This window comes from Mustela nivalis (genome assembly GCF_964662115.1).
Source record: "Mustela nivalis genome assembly, chromosome: 12".
Taxonomy (NCBI): domain Eukaryota; kingdom Metazoa; phylum Chordata; class Mammalia; order Carnivora; family Mustelidae; genus Mustela; species Mustela nivalis.
Window position 1 is genome coordinate 93,799,503 of NC_139031.1, and position 16,402 is coordinate 93,815,904.

The 16,402-nt window shown below is 36.9% G+C and overlaps 1 protein-coding gene across 2 annotated transcripts in view; it reads right to left on the reverse strand.

The window, feature by feature from the left end:
• Window positions 1–16,402, reverse strand: part of ZPBP (zona pellucida binding protein) — a 121,750-nt gene that overhangs the window by 97,113 nt on the left and 8,235 nt on the right. For both annotated transcript variants that reach the window (XR_014301273.1, XM_082693315.1), the window contains exons 3-4: window positions 11,440–11,565; window positions 1,892–2,041 (exon numbers count right to left, since the gene is read on the reverse strand). Coding sequence is in view for 1 of the 2 variants with exons in the window: in XM_082693315.1 (XP_082549441.1) it covers window positions 1,892–2,041; window positions 11,440–11,565 (276 nt within the window). In the remaining variant the exon portion in view is untranslated. The remainder of the gene's footprint in view (window positions 1–1,891; window positions 2,042–11,439; window positions 11,566–16,402) is intronic.

A 16,402-nucleotide genomic window follows, 5' to 3' on the forward strand; every position in this document is an offset into this window, starting at 1 on the left:
CACAATGAGATATCACCTCACACCAGTCAGAATGGCTAAAATCAACAAGTCAGGAAATGACAGATGCTGGCGAGGATGCGGAGAAAGGGGAACCCTCCTACACTGTTGGTGGGAATGCAAGCTGGTGCAACCTCTCTGGAAAACAGCATGGAGGTTCCTCAAAATGTTGAAAATAGAAATGCCCTATGACCCAGCAATTGCACTATTGGGTATTCACCCTAAAGATACAAACGTAGTGATCCAAAGGGGCACGTGTACTCGAATGTTTATAGCAGCAATGTCCACAATAGCCAAACTATGGAAAGAACCTAGATGTCCATCAACAGATGAATCGATCAAGAAGATGTGGTATATATACACAATGGAATACTATGCAGCCATCAAAAGAAATGAAATCTTGCCATTTGCGACAACATGGATGGAACTAGAGCGTATCATGCTTAGCGAAATAAGTCAAGTGGAGAAAGACAACTATCATATGATCTCCCTGATATGAGGAAGTGGTGATGCAACATGGGGGCTTAAGTGGGTACGAGAAGAATAAATGAAACAAGATGGGATTGGGAGGGAGACAAACCATAAGTGACTCTTAATCTCACAAAACAAACTGAGGGTTGCTGGGGGGAGGGGGTTTGGGAGAAGGGGGTGGTATTATGGACATTGGGGAGGGTATGTGTTTTGGTGAGTGCTGTGAAGTGTGTAAACCTGGTGATTCACAGACCTGTACCCCTGGGGATAAAAATATATGTTTATAAAAAATAAAAAATTATATTAAAAAAAATAAATAAATAAAAAATAAAATAAAATAAAATAAAAATGATGTCTTTCTTTGGATATATGGGATAGTGTTTATTCAGTGACCAAAAGTTATTAGGAAACCACTAATAATTCTGCCATTTGTTCTGTAACTCAGTTGAAACAAAGATGGTACATTACTCTCCTATTGCTACTGTAACAAATCATCACAAATGTAGTGGCTGGAAATGGCACGAATTTATTATCTTGAAATTCTAAAAATCAGAAGTCCAAAGTGAATCTTACAAGGCTAGAATCAGGGTACATTCCTTCTGGAAGCTCTAGAGGAAACTGTCTGCCATCCTCAGCTTCTAGAAGCCTCCTGCACTCCCTGGTGTTTGGCCCCTACTCCATCCTCAAAGAGAACCACTGAGACCTCTCCTTCCACCATGACATGTCCTTTATGCGCTGCTGACTCTCACGCCTCCTCTTATAAGGACCCTGTGATTATACTGGGCCTACTCAGCTTTCTCAGGATCATCTCTCCTTGTCCAGGTCCTTAGCTTATTACTATGTGCAGAGTCCCTTCTGCTGTCTTGAGGTAGCACACTGAGAGGTGCTGGAGATCAGACACCTGCATGGGGGAGGGCTACTACCTCTCCGCCATGGGTGGGCCTCCCCATGACAGGGAACCTATAAGCCACCTTTGCTCAGGCTGTTCTCCTGGCTACTCCATTACCCACCTAGCCTTCCCAATCTCAAACTTCCAGAGATCAAATTGCTTTTAGAAAAGGATTATACAGTGGCATTTCATGCTCCTGTCTAGGGGGATAGCAGTGTGCCATCAAGCATGAAATTTCAGGATTTAAAAGCAGTACAGGCTATATTATAATAATTTGAAAACATAATTTCTGTAACTCCCATTTTCATTCATCAGCTTAAATTTATGTGTTCCTGTCAACTATCCCCTGAAAAAATAAGCCCCGCCCTCACCACTAACACTTTACAGAGTACTTTGTAAAACACAGGAAAGGAGGAATTGTTCTTTAATTAAAAGACTAAAAAATGACAAAATGCTTTTAAGACAAACCTAAAGATACATAAATACTTGAAAACATTAAGAAATGTTAAAAATACAATGAAATGCACTCCTTACCATATATAACATATTTAAGTTGAAGATTTTTAACAATTTCTTCCACAGTAGGTTTATACTCCAGGAAACATGTATACACTCCACTCATGCTCTCCTCAAAGTTCTGGAATATGAGGCTTCCTGTGGATGTCACTTGTGCAGTGCTGTTCTCTAATAAAGAAATAAGATAGAGTATTTAGTTGCTTAAACGATATGACACTGAGATAAAATGACAAAGTGTTTTCTAAACAGAGTTAAAAACATCAGATTTTACCTACAGAATCACTGAAAGGAGCTGGGGGCCTAACTAGTCATTGCGCCTGGTGTTTGTTGACAGCATGTGACAGGATGACCTTCTTAGTGTCTGATTTTTTTTAAATTTAATTTTATTTTTTCAGTGTTCCAAGATTCACTGTTTATGCACCACACCCAGTGCTCCATGCAAACGTGCCCTCCTCAATACCCACCATCAGGATCACCTCACCTTAGTGTCTGATTTTTACTAATTGAGTTCACCAACTGTGTGGCACCTAAGTAGTAAGAAACTAACAATTCCATGTACTTAATGCACTCCTGATCTCCCTGCCCAGCTGTGAGCACTAACAGATATTCACATATATATGAAAACAGTAGGTATCTGCATACACTATAATTATGTATATGTGTATTTTATAGCTAAATTATGCCTTCTGTAAGCTTACAAACTACAAAGTACATGTGAAAGGGAGGAATGCACCCAGAACAAAAGCTAACCCAAGATACTAACAACTAGGTACTTCTAGTCATTACACATGATAGCAGGCAAAGGCTGGGTTACAACCCAAAGGGCTGCTCAAGAAAGAAAACAGATCAGATCACCCTGATTGTCCAAGCACAGAGCACAGAGTTGCAGTGTTTAGAGTTAGGACTGGGTGTAAGAGTCCTTTTGACTTCCATGTGCTTCATTACCTCAGTATCACACTGAGAGAAAGCTATGCTGTGTAACAGGAAAGACTGATGTAGAGGCTTCAGACATGGGATTTAGATCTGCCTTTCTTTCTCATGAACTGTTTAACCCTCTGGTAACCCCTTAATCTTTCTAAAGTCTAGGTCCTTCATTTGTGAAACAACGAATCATAATACATGATAGCATACCTCACAAGATTGTTTTCCTGTGACAAATACAACAACTGTTAAAGTATTTGAAAAATCTACAAATCCTTAAGCAATTCAAGTTGTCATTCTGAAAGTTCATAACCAGTTGTGCATCTGAAAACCATTACATTGAAATTCACCCAACAATTTAATATGCCATCCATTAGAATGAAAAGTATTAACCTAGCAAATGCTTATCCTTTCTTCTTTAAGTAAACAACTTATTATATTTTTCAATTTGAGGTTTATTTTGAATAAATTTATGTCCTCAAAATAAGACAAAAGATGAATGTTCTTAGGAAATTTTCACTATTAATTTGCTCAATAAAAATGTGTTAGGTTTCTAGTACATGCAAAGCTCTACTTCAGATACTGAAGGAGAAATGGATAGATGGATATATTCTCCCTCAAGGAATTTACATAGAGAATTATGCCATAAGAATTCCTATTTCCATATCCTGGATGAAGCTGGAAAACAGGTTATAAATTGGGACTGTTTGTATTACAATGCCTATTTCTTCACGAATATTTTTTGATGAAAGATTACAGATTTATCATAACATCTCTTTTCTAAAACAGATTAACAAGTTTTCAACTGTTTGCTATATATTTCAGCAGAGACAAATACTTGATAGTAAATATGATAAAAGGTGCCTAATATATGTCAGTCAAGGAAGAGAAATACTATATGATTTCACTCATATGTGGAATTCAAGAAACAAAACAAGCATAGAGGGAGAGAGAGAGAGAGAGAGCAAAAGAGGCAAACCAAGAAACAGATTCTTAACTCTACAGAACAAACTGATGGTCACCAGAGGGGAAATAGGTGGGGTGATGGAGGAAATGGGTGAGGGATTAAGGAGGGCACTTTTGATGAGCACTGGGTGTTGTATGGAAGTGTTGAATCACTAAATTGTACACTTGAATTTAAATGAATTTTTAAAAATAAATAATTAATATGTATTCTTCTCAAACTATAAGGAAAAAAAAAGTACCCATAGATATTAAATATCATGTTGTCAATGAAGATATGCATTCTTGGCAATAGTTTGTAATGAAATTTTCCCAATTCAGAAGTATAAATTAATAAGTGCATTAAAACATATCTGAATGCCTACTATAATGTTAAATATTAGGACAGCCAGAAAAACAAGTTGCATATGATCCATAACAAAATACCCTCTCACCTTATTTTTAAAAAAATTTAAAGTGGCACACTTGAAAAGATACCCAGAGGATTCCATAGCCAATAGAAAACCCATTCTATAACGCTACTTAAAAAATGACTTTTTATTAGGTTTATTCCTAGGTATCTTATGCAAAAGAAATGAAATCTTGCCATTTGCGACAACATGGATGGAACTAGAGCGTATCATGCTTAGCGAAATAAGTCAAGCAGAGAAAGACAACTATCATATGATCTCCCTGATATGAGGAAGTGGTGATGCAACATGGGGGCTTAAGTGGGTAGGAGAAGAATCAATGAAACAAGATGGGATTGGGAGGGAGACAAACCATAAGTGACTCTTAATCTCACAAAACAAACTGAGGGTTGCTGGGGGGAGGGGGTTTGGTAGAAGGGGGTGGGATTATGGACATTGGGGAGGGTATGTGCTTGGGTGAGTGCTGTGAAGTGTGTAAACCTGGTGATTCACAGACCTGTACCCCTGGGGATAAAAATATATGTTTATAAAAAATAAAAAATTAATAAAAAAAAATGACTTTTTGAGTAACTAAGTTTGAATGGGAATTTCATGATGCTGAGGGACACTACTATAACAACTCACACAGCATACAGTCAATGAATAACTGAATGAGTCAGTACCTCTTCTCTCTCTACAACTTAGTTTGATCATCTAAAAATTCAGAGTTGGACTATACTGCCAGAAGTCCATGTCGTAGAGCTCTAAAATTACATGGCAAAATTTATGCACAATTTCATTACAACTTAATATTTTTATTTATTAATTTTTGACATAGATTTTTATTTATTTGTTTGACAGAGAGAGAGATATCACATGTAGGCAGAGAGACAGGGGTGGAGGGGAGCGGGCTCCTTGCTGAGCAGAGAGCCCGATGCTGATGCAGGGCTCAATCCCAGGACCCTGAGATCATGACCTAAGCCAAAGGCAGAGGCTTAACCCACCAAGCCACCTAGGTGCACCACACTTATAATTTTTAAAAATAGGTTTACATTTTTGGTTTCTGCTCAGATATGAAAATTGACTATGAGAACATTGATTCCACTATTACAATTAGGAAAAAGACAAACTTTCAATTAACAACTCTTCTTGAACCTATCAAAAGATTACAGTGGGATTACAACAAACCTGAAATTTGGGGATAGACAGTAACCTATAAAGAGAACAAGGACCCATGTATTTAAGAAGACTCCGCTAAAAATTTTCAGTGAATTGCTAAAAGCCAGTGTCAACCAGTGTGAACATGTCAAGCTTCTGAGGACCAGATACTAGGGTGGGGGAAGGCGGAGGTATTATACCCTCTTACAGGCTCTACCTTCAGCAACAACTGAGTGGTCAAATGGAAGGTGAGGGGAATCCTGAGCAAGACTCCCATTGGGTTCTGGCTAAAGGATGGGTCTAGCAAACTGCCAAAATCTACCCACGCCCATTTCCCACTTCCTGGTAAGAACAATGCTTTAATCTACAGGGAAAAAAGGAACAAAAATAGTCACATGGGGCACTATGGAAACTTGGTACCACTAGGGAAGGATACAGGAAGGAAAAAAAAAAAAAAAAAAGAGCCTCATCCTTGTAGAAGAATCGGCAAGAAGTATTAGGCCAACCCTAAAGGTGGAGAAGCATTTGTGATGGCCCCACCCTGCCTTGCCAAGACCCAAGGATACCATACCTGCCAAAAGCTAAGCTTAACTGAACATCAGAGACTGTCCTTCTCCCCCAGCTTCCCATCAGTAATAAGAATCTAGTAAAAATGCAGTGCAATCAAATTAGAAGAACTGCAAGAAAGAGATTCTTTCCAGAGAATATTTTTTTTTTTAAGGAGAAATCAAAGCCAAAGAAAGATCAGACACTGGGGAAAAATAACTTCTCATAAACCAGACTACACCTAAAACATCTTTAAAGCTATCTGAAGCTTTCAATAACCACTGCAACAACCAATATTAAACCCAGACAAATTCTTGACTAGATGAACACAAACTCGTAATACTGAAGACATAACACTATTTAAAAAATATATATTTTATTTATTTAAGCAAGGAAGAGAGAATACATGAGCAGAGGGAGAGGGAGAAGCAGACTTCCCTGCTGATCAATAATTTGTAATGAAATCATGCAGGGCTCTATCCCAATACTCTGGATCATGACCTGAGCAGAAGGCAGACACTTAACAGACTGAGCCACCCAGGCACCCTGACATAACACTATTTTTAAAAAGGTGGTGATCTCAAAACATAAAAATACTTATTATCTACTGTCTTATTTAAGATATCCAACTTTAACAAAAACTTAGAAGGCATGTACAAAAGTAAGAAATGACACATTTCCAAAATACCAAGCAATATACAGAGGCAGACTTTTTTTTTTTAAGATTTATTTATTTATTTATTTATTTATTTGATAGAAAGAGATCACAGATAGGCAGAAAGGAAGGCAGAGAGAGAGGGAGAAGCAGACTCCCTGCCAAGTAGAGAGCCCCATGTGGGGCTCGATCCCAGGACCCTGAGATCATGACCTGAGCCGAAGGCAGAGGCTTAACCCACTGAGCCATCCAGGTGCCCCAGAGGCAGACTTTTAAATGACACAGATATCAAAAATATTAGACAGTAAATTTAAAATAACAATGACAAATGTACCAAAATATTTAATGGAAAACATAGATAATATATAAGACCAGATAGGAGAGATTTCAGCAGAAACTGAAACTGTAAGAAATAATTAAATGAAAATGGCAGAATAGCAAAACAAAATGAACAACAACAACACACACACACACAAATCCCACAATAACACAGATGAAGTATTTCTTCATGGGCTTGTAAAAAGCCTGACAGCTAAGGAAAGAATTGATGAACTCGAAGACAGGTCAAAAGAAACAACCCAACCTGAATCACGAAGAGAAAAAATAAAATACTGCTACAACCACCACCAAGAAGAAAGAATCCAAGAGCTGTGAAACAGTACCATACAGTGTTACATCTACATGATAGAAATCTCAGGAGAGGAGGGACAGCATGGGACAGAATAAATATGTGAAGACATAATAGCTAAGAATTTTTTTTAATTAATGGCAAATACCAAACTAAATGTCCAAGAAGCTTAGAGACCACTAAGCAGAAAAAAAATATAAAAAAACAAAAAAAAAAGGTATATAATATTCAAATCCATGAAAATGAAAGGCAAAGAAAAAAATCTTGAAGTCCATTAGAAAAAAATGACACAATGTCTACAGAGGGACTGGGATAAGATTACAGCAGACTTGTCATTAGAAAACATGTAAGCAAAAAGAATCCAGAAAGGCAACTTTAGAATGTTGAAAGATAAAAACTGTCAACCCAGAATCCACAACCAGCACAAGATAAGCAAACTTAACCCAAATCACACAGAGGAAAGAAAATAATAAAAAACAAAAACAGAGACCAATGAAATTGAAAACAAAAAATAACAGAGAAAAATAAATCAAACCATGAGCTGGTCCTTTGAAAGGACTGAAAAAATTGTTTAACCTGTATCAAGAGAGACCAAAATGAAAGGGAACAGATTACAGCCAGTATCAAGCAGAATGGGGCACATCATACAGATTCTGAATATATTAAAGAAAGTATCACAAACTACTTCATGTACACAAATTTCACAGTTGAAAGAAGATTCTAAATTGGACAAATTATTTAAGATACAAAATACAAAAAGTCACAAAATGGTGAGTAGGGAAAATTCTATTCCTACTTCATTTATATAATACCTGTGAAATCTGAAGCCAGACTTCAAAGGCACATGACTTTAGGTAAGTACCTTATTCTCTCAAGTCCTCTGTTTTTTCACATATAAAATGGAGGGAATGATTGTACTTACTGAAGAGGGCTGTCCAAAAAACTAAACAACTAGTATGTGTATGTGTGGCTGTATGCCAGTACACAACAAATACACAAAGAGAAGTTAGGGAGTAATACTGTAAAAGGTCAGGGCACTGTTTACCTAACAGGGGTTTGGGGACAGAAGAACAGGATTTGTAAGCAACTTACTATAAGGTGCAACAGTCTTGGTAATGGTATATATTGAATACTAGGTTCTGGGGTGTTTGTTTTATTGTGTGTCATAAGTTGCATGTATCTTATATAACTTTGTATATATGAACTGCTTCATTCCATAGAAATATATCAAGGTAAAATAAAATAAAAATCTATGATCTCATTAGAAACAAGAGTGTAGTTACAGGGTAAAATTCAACAGATGTGCATATGTGTGTTAATATATGTTCAGGTAAGTGGGGAAGTGCACACACCAGAACGAGTTAATTCATGAGAATGGAAGGGAGCCTGGAGTAAGAGGTACAGGTCTTTGTGCAAAAAATGTATTACATTTGTAAATAAAAAAATATTGAAGGAGGGGTGCCTGGGTGTCTCAGCAAGTTGTGTCCACATGTTAATTTTGGCTCAGGTCATGATCTCAGGGTCATGGGTTCGAGCCCTGTGTTTGGCTACATGCTGCGCATGGAGCCTGCTTGGGATTCTCTCTCTCCTTCTTCCCCTGCCCCTCCCCTGTTCATGTGCTCTCTCTCTCAAAAAAAAGAAAGAAAGAAAAAAGAAAAAAGAAAGAAAAGAGTAAGAAAGAAGAAAAAAAATGAAAGAGAAATGGTGGGGGGAGTAGGGACTGAGAGAGAGAGAGAGAGAGAGAGAGAAAGGTGGGGAAAGAGAAAGAGACCAAATCTAAGATTGGTCCGCTATATTTTACAACCCATCTAAACAATCTGAGTATTTCTCTCCAGGAGAATGTGCAAGTAATTACATAATCACATGATTTCTTTTGTCCAATTTTAGGTAAGCTAACTTTGGAATATTCATAAAAAGATAACTAAGTACAGTGCACTTTAATCTAGATTCATTCTAAAGAGATTCTCCACTTTTTAAGCTTTAGGAAAATTAGACAACATTTCCAGTTCTTTCTGAAATCATAATGATAGTACAGCAAATGATCTTTAAAACTGGTAGACAGTGAATTATGATGCAATGATGTACTGCAAACTAAAATATGATCATGATGTCAGAATACCAGAATTTTCTAAGAATAGTTTTTATAAATAAAAAAACACTATTAATATAATTTTATTATAACAACATTTTTCAACATCTATCTTATACTATGAAAGGGAGTAAATTAAATTATTGCTTCCAGTTGAAGAAGTCAAAATTCTATCATATATTATATTTTGCAAGATAAACTACAAGACTGGCATGGCATCTTAGAGAAAAAAATATTTCAGATTTCAATCTCCAAATCAAAGGAGTAACATTTGTTAAAACAGAACAATACTTGAACACTTCTGGTTTTGAACTTACAGAGTTTTACTTATTTTTTTCTTTTAAAGATTTTTTTATTTACTTATTTGACAGACAGAGACCACAAGTAGGCAGAGAGGCAGGCAGAGAGAGAGGGGGAAGCAGGCTCCCTGCTGAGCAGAGAGCCCAATGCAGGGCTGGATCCCAGGACCTTGGGATCATGACCTGAGCCCAAGGCAGAGGCTTTAACCCACTGAGCCACCCAGGCACCCCATGAACTTACAGAGTTTTAACACCAGACATAAAATATATTTAACACACGTTTGCATGACATTGTGTGCTACTATTATAGAGCAGTAAAAATAAAGTCCAATTACATTTTCAGTACTGGATGTTCTTATACTTGGCCCATTTCATGGATTTTTAAGTGCATAGTCTCAGGATTTCTGCTACTGATCTCTACTAATCCCCTCCTCCTGCATTACTACAGTCAGGCAGAGATGCTGGGTTTGATCTTTCAATTTCCCACAAAGCCTAGTGCAATGGTACCCACCTAGTGGCCACTCCCTAATTAAGACCTGAAGCGGGCGTTGGTGGTATAGTGGTGAGCATAGCTGCCTTCCTAATTAAGACCTTAGTAGTTCACTTTGAAGGACCACCTCATCCAAAGAGAGGAGTACCTCTTTAATTCTAAGCTACTTTAGAATCTGCATAAATATTGTAGAAATATAAAGCTGAGATCATTCAAGTATATAAAAATGTGAATTAACATATTACAAAACAAATACTTCCAATGACTGTTTACTGAGCAAATATTCGGTATGAATAAACTTCTTCCCCCCAACCAACATAACAAAATAAACCTGAAGGCTTTTGTACAGAGGCACTCTCTCAAAATACCAAAAGGATGGAAAGAAAGAAAGAAACAAAATAATAATAAATGTGGTGAATAAAGTAATAAAGAAAACCTCCTCAGAAAGGATGCAAAAATAATTAGGTGTTTCATTGAACAGATCTTTAGGATGAAAATTTATTAAGCAGGATATTCATCAAGGCTGAAAACAAGAACAGCTAAGCTAATTAATATTTTTTAAATTATGCTTCAAAAACAAATCAGCTTTTAGCAAATGAAAAATCAGAATAAAAGTAAGATATGCATTTCAAAGCAACAAAATAAGTTGAATAGAGAAAATGCTGATCACAAGAGTCATACCAATAGCAGTCTCTATGTGGAAAGAAGTATCTTCATGACAGTAAGAGCCTGTTTTCTCAAAAGTGTGTTGAAAACTGTAAGGCAACCATCCAGAGTTTCAAGTCTACCTTCTCCTCCAGATGAACACCTGAGTACTATGGTCCCTCTTTTGTAAGCACAGCACCAATAACATATTAATACACAATCACGGTCAAACCATGCAGCTTATCTAAATGCCTATGTTTAATACTAAAATACTCAATGTTAAATTTAGTCTTTTTTTAATGGATAATAATATTTAATCCAAGTATAATCCACATGGATTTTAGTCAGAAAGAAATAGAAAACCAGAAAATATAAGACTCTAACTACAAATAAAGTCTCAAGTTGTCCCAAAGTGGGACTGCAGAAAAACAAACAAAACCTTATTGTACATCTGTAGCTCAAAGGGCTCGTTTGTACTTTTAACAAAAACAGAATTATATCTGCTTCTTTATATATACTTGACTAAGAAAAGTTTGACTGGGGTAATGAAAATGACATTAGTAACTTCAAAAAAAAGTCACATTTTTGTGGAATACAGCTGCCGAGAGAACTCCACACATACGGAGACTCTCACTCCAAAGGGAGCCACAGGGTAAAAAAAAAAACACAAAACAAAAAAACTTGAGGAAACATATACATATGTAAGAGATACGAATACTCTCTCTGTTCTGCATATATTTCAGATACATTAATGTAATTATGATAAGTGAAACAAAAGCCTACCTGAAATAATTTTTCCTCTTGGTCCATGCCATTGGAATGATGGATCTATCATTTCCGAATTTCGCAGTCGTGGCGTTACACATAACACGTGTGGACTCTTTTGATGAAGCATAACATATACTTTCACTGAAAATACAACATTAAAATGTTCCAATAATATTTTATATTCTTTCATGCTCTAAAATGCCTCACATTTTTGTAGTTTGGGCTGCATGCTTTCATAACTTTTCTTTGGGTTATTGTAATTACTTGATAAAAACTAAATTTCTTCACATTCCATGTATTAACTAACACTCAAAATACACACATGCATTTTATTTGGGTGTGTGTGTGTGTATCTCAATCTGAAAATAATGCATTGGTCTTTTATGAAGAGTTCATTATACTAACTTATTTTATTCTCAGAATATTATTTTAATTACAAAGGATTAAGACAATTACAAATTATTAACACTTTATCTTAGTTTTGCAAAGCTACCAGAACTGAAAGCAATCAATAAAATCATTTAGATTAGAGGAATAATAGATTATTCACAGTGATGTGACACAAAATACTGAACTTAAAAATTAAATGATTAAAAAGTCAATAAATTCATGCTATGACTTTAATTATTAAGCATTTTTCTCACTTTTTTTGGAGACCTGTTTACTTATTTGAGAGAGTGAGCACAAGCAGGGGGGGGGGGGACAGAGAGAGAGAGGCAGAAGTAGACATCTTGCTGAGCAGGGAGCCCCTAATGGGGCTTGATCCCAGAGACCTGAGAGATTATGACCAGAGTCAAAAACAGATACCAACTGAGCTACCCAGGTGCCCCTCCCACTTTGCTTCAAAATTTAAAGAATACTGATCATTAAACAGGCAAAAATAGTATTCTTTAGGATACAAAAGGAATACAGTAAAGATTCAATTATTTTGAATCTACATGTAAGTAAGCTTTCAGAAAAGGTTCTATAACCCCTTAGTAATTGCATGCTATCCCCTCACTGATTCACTAAATATAGTTTTCTGTGATCCTGTAAAACAAGAACTGTACTTGTACTTGAGAACTGAAATTTTTCTTAACTTTAAAGAGACTGTCTCTTAAGTTTCACCATACAGCATGCCGTTTTTAGACAGATATTCTTAAATAGGTTAAGAAAATTCCCCTGTATTCTTAGTTATTTGTTTTTATCATTAACTGGCTGAATTTTAACAACTTTTTTTCTATACTGAATGAGGTGATCATTCTTTTTCTTGAATACTTTAATGAAATGTTTGATATTAAGTATTGCTTTCCTGGAATAATTCTAACTGATCATGCTCTTTTATTTAAATATTGCTAAATTCAGGGGGCACCAGGGTGGCTCAGTACTTTAAGTGGTTTCAGCTCAGGTCATGATCTCATGGGTCATGAGATCAAGCCCTACATGGGCCTTCAAATCAGAGGGGAGTCTGCTTGAGATTCTCTCCCTCTGCCACTCCCCTCCCTGAGTGAATGCACTCTCTTCCCCTCTGTCTCTCAAATAAATAAATATATCTTTAAAAAAAAATAAACAAATAAATATGGTTGGATTCAATTTTCAAATATTAATCCTGGGATAGTTGTACCTATATTCAGAAATACAGTTGCATGTCATTGTTATACTATCCTTTGTCCTTTTCCAATTTCAGTATCCAATTTCAAAGTTACTTAGAATTTAATATTATTAAGAAAGGTCTCTAAAGTTATAATAGCCACATAAAGTGAACTGGGCAGATTTTCTCCTATAAATTTTCTCTGAAAGAATATGGAAACTGTTTTTTGTCCTTGGAAAACTGTTTAGCCTGGTACACCTTTTTTTTTTTTTTTTTTTTTTGGCAATGGGGAAAAGTTGGAAAACAAATTTTTGATTACCAATCAGGAAAACATAATTCATTATTAGTCTAACATGTAACTTAATCAAGTCTGTTTTAGAAATTTATATTTTATTAGACTTGTTCATTTAAAGTTTATGTAGCATAAAATTATTCAAAGTATTAAGTTGTAATTTATAAAGTTCAGCATACCTTTATCTATTCAGAATACTTTTTGTACTTCTGATACTCATGAAACATTTATCAAAAGCCCATCTACTAACTGTTCCAAAGACAGTTTTTGGTTCCATTAAACCTACTGTTCTTCTCTGGTCTCTTTCACTAATTCCTTCTTTTATTTTTTTCCTACTCGCCTCAGTTAATTTCCACTTCTTTCTTCTGACTTCCTGGATACCTGTGTAATGTAGACAGTTGTCCCTCCTCAGTGTGACTTACTGGTTCTTCTGGGCACCAACTGTCTTCTACATAACTCTTATTACATCTCTTCTCACACCATTTGCCCTGAGCCTGCCTGCTCAGCCCGTCCTAAAGCAGCGCACTGAACCACTCCTGTGTGGCTTGACTCAGCGAGTTATCTAAACGCCGCCTCACCTGTGGAAACTCCTCACAGGTATGTCCTTCCTGTTCTGCCCTTCCTCTAGCCTCCACTAACCTCTGTACATGTTTAAATCAAAGAAAATATAACTGAACCCAGAAGTTTCCTCACACAAGATCAACATATAGAAGTAAATAATGCCCCAGTACCTCAATAAAAATGCATTAAGCCATGTAATGGAAAAGAAGATGACATTTACAGAACAATAGATAGAAGTTAATCAATAATCAAACAAGGCCGCTGTGGGGAATATGCTCAGATACCAGCAAAGATACACAGTTAGACATAATACCTAATTATTAACTTTAAATATGTCGATTTATCCTCCTATTGATGTATACCATTAATATAGTTAAAAGTAAACTCCCAGAACAGTCTTTTTTTTTCTGTAGTTCATGTTCATGTTTTGTTTTTTTGTTTTGTTTTTGTTTTTTTTTAAGATTTTATTTATTTCTTTGACAGATAGAGATCACAAGTAGGCAGAGAGGCAGGCAGAGAGAGAGAGGAAGGGAATCAGGCTCCCCAATGAGCAGAGAGCCTGACTCGGGGCTTGATCCCAGGACCCTGGGATCATGACCTGAGCCGAAGGCAGAGGCTTAACCCACTGAGCCACCCAGGTGCCCCCATGTTCATGTTTTTAAATGAAGTGTACCCATAAGGTCATATCAGTTTCAGGTGCACAACACGGTGAATCAACCAGTCTCTGTGCTATGCTGTGCTCAGCACAGGTGCAGCTCCCATCCGTCACCATACAATGCTTGTACAATACCACTGACTACATTCCCTGCGCTGTGCCTTTCACCCCCATGACACATTCTCTCCATAACTGGAAGCCCACATCTACCACTCCCCTTCACCCATTGTGCTCATTCCCCCCATTTGCCTCTCCTCTTGCACCCGTCCGTTTGTTCTCCGTATTTATCATGGGTCTATTTTACAATTTAGACTTAAAGGCTGTAGTTCTAAAACAAAAGCTGTGCTATCAGTGAAAATGGCAGAGGAAGGAACTCTAAAAAATTATCTCCCTCATAAAGGTAATATAAAAACTGGCAGAAATTGTCAGGATCAACATTTTCAGAATTCTGGAAATTAATCAAAGAGTGTGAAAAACTTATTCAAGAGAAACAACTGAATCTTGGCACAGATGGGCTGAATTATGCCTCTCTCTAAATACATACATTTGAGCCCTAATCCCTGTACCTCACAGAATGTGAATATATCTGGACACAGTCTTCACAAAAGTAATCAACTTCAGATGAGTCATTAGGGTGAGCCCAAATCCAGTGACTGGTGACATAGAAAATCTGGAGACATAGAAATACAGAGGGTACGTGATGTGAAGACACACAGGCTGAAGATGGGCACCTATGAGCCAAGGAAGGAGAACTGCAACAGACCCTTACCTCACAGCCCTCAGGCACAATCAACCCTACCTCCATGACTGAGCTCTGGCCTCCAGAACTGGAAGACAATCAATTTTGTTGTTTAACCCACCCAGTCTCTGGTAATTTGTTACAAGGGCCTGGGGGGCTCCTAGCATTCTAAGTTCCCCCATTGCCATCTCCCTCTCCTCCTCCCCAGTTGGCCTTAGCTCTGATAACCACCATGCCAATCACTGTAAGAACCAGCAGCTTGGCAGCCACTAGAGGGGCAGACAGGGCTGGAGGGACTTCAAAGCCTCCTTCCCAGAGAACTGTCACTATTTGACCTCTCTGGCAGCTTCTAAGAAGATAGCACTCAAAAGCTGTCTTCACATGATTTAACTCGGAGCACAACCACCATACAAAACCTCTTCCCAAAGAGTATTTTTCAAAAATAACTAGAGACTTTCTTTTAACTCTGCAAATGCCAGATGCAGAAGGTAATGCTTGGGGTAAAACAGGCTAAACAAAATGCTTAAGAGGAAAAGCTGGGAATGACAAGTCCATAGGAGCTCTGAAAACTTCTAACATACCCCTGGATAAACAGAAGGCCACATGCACATGCCCAGGACCGGAATGCTTAGTCAGGTCAGAATATAAGTTCTCACCTCTGGCTGAAATTGATGCTCTGCAGAGCAGACAAGTGAAGGACAAAGTAATCAATGCCTAGCTAAATGCTGAGAGTGTACCACACGAGCACACAAAGACCCTCAGCAAAGACTAGGAGACTATCTAGTTCCAGGTGTCAATAAAATCTCCATCCAGCTATCAGCCTAGGCTAACTGAGCAGTGACTTCAGTGGCTACATATCACAAATGATATAGAAACTAAAGAATTCATTCAGAAAAATCATTAAACATACCAACAATAACAAGACATTAATAACATTCATACCTGATTTCCAGAGTTGCCACATTAAATTACTTTGAAAGTCTAGTTTTCAACTAAAAATATGAAACACTTCATCAAGAAATTATACTCAATACTCAAGAAAGTATTGTCATAGGTCGGGAAAAGAAAAGCAACCAACAGAAATCGTCCCTGAGAAAACCCAAATTTGGGACTTACTGAACAAATACTTTAAATCATTTCATTTTTTTTAAAATTATTTCA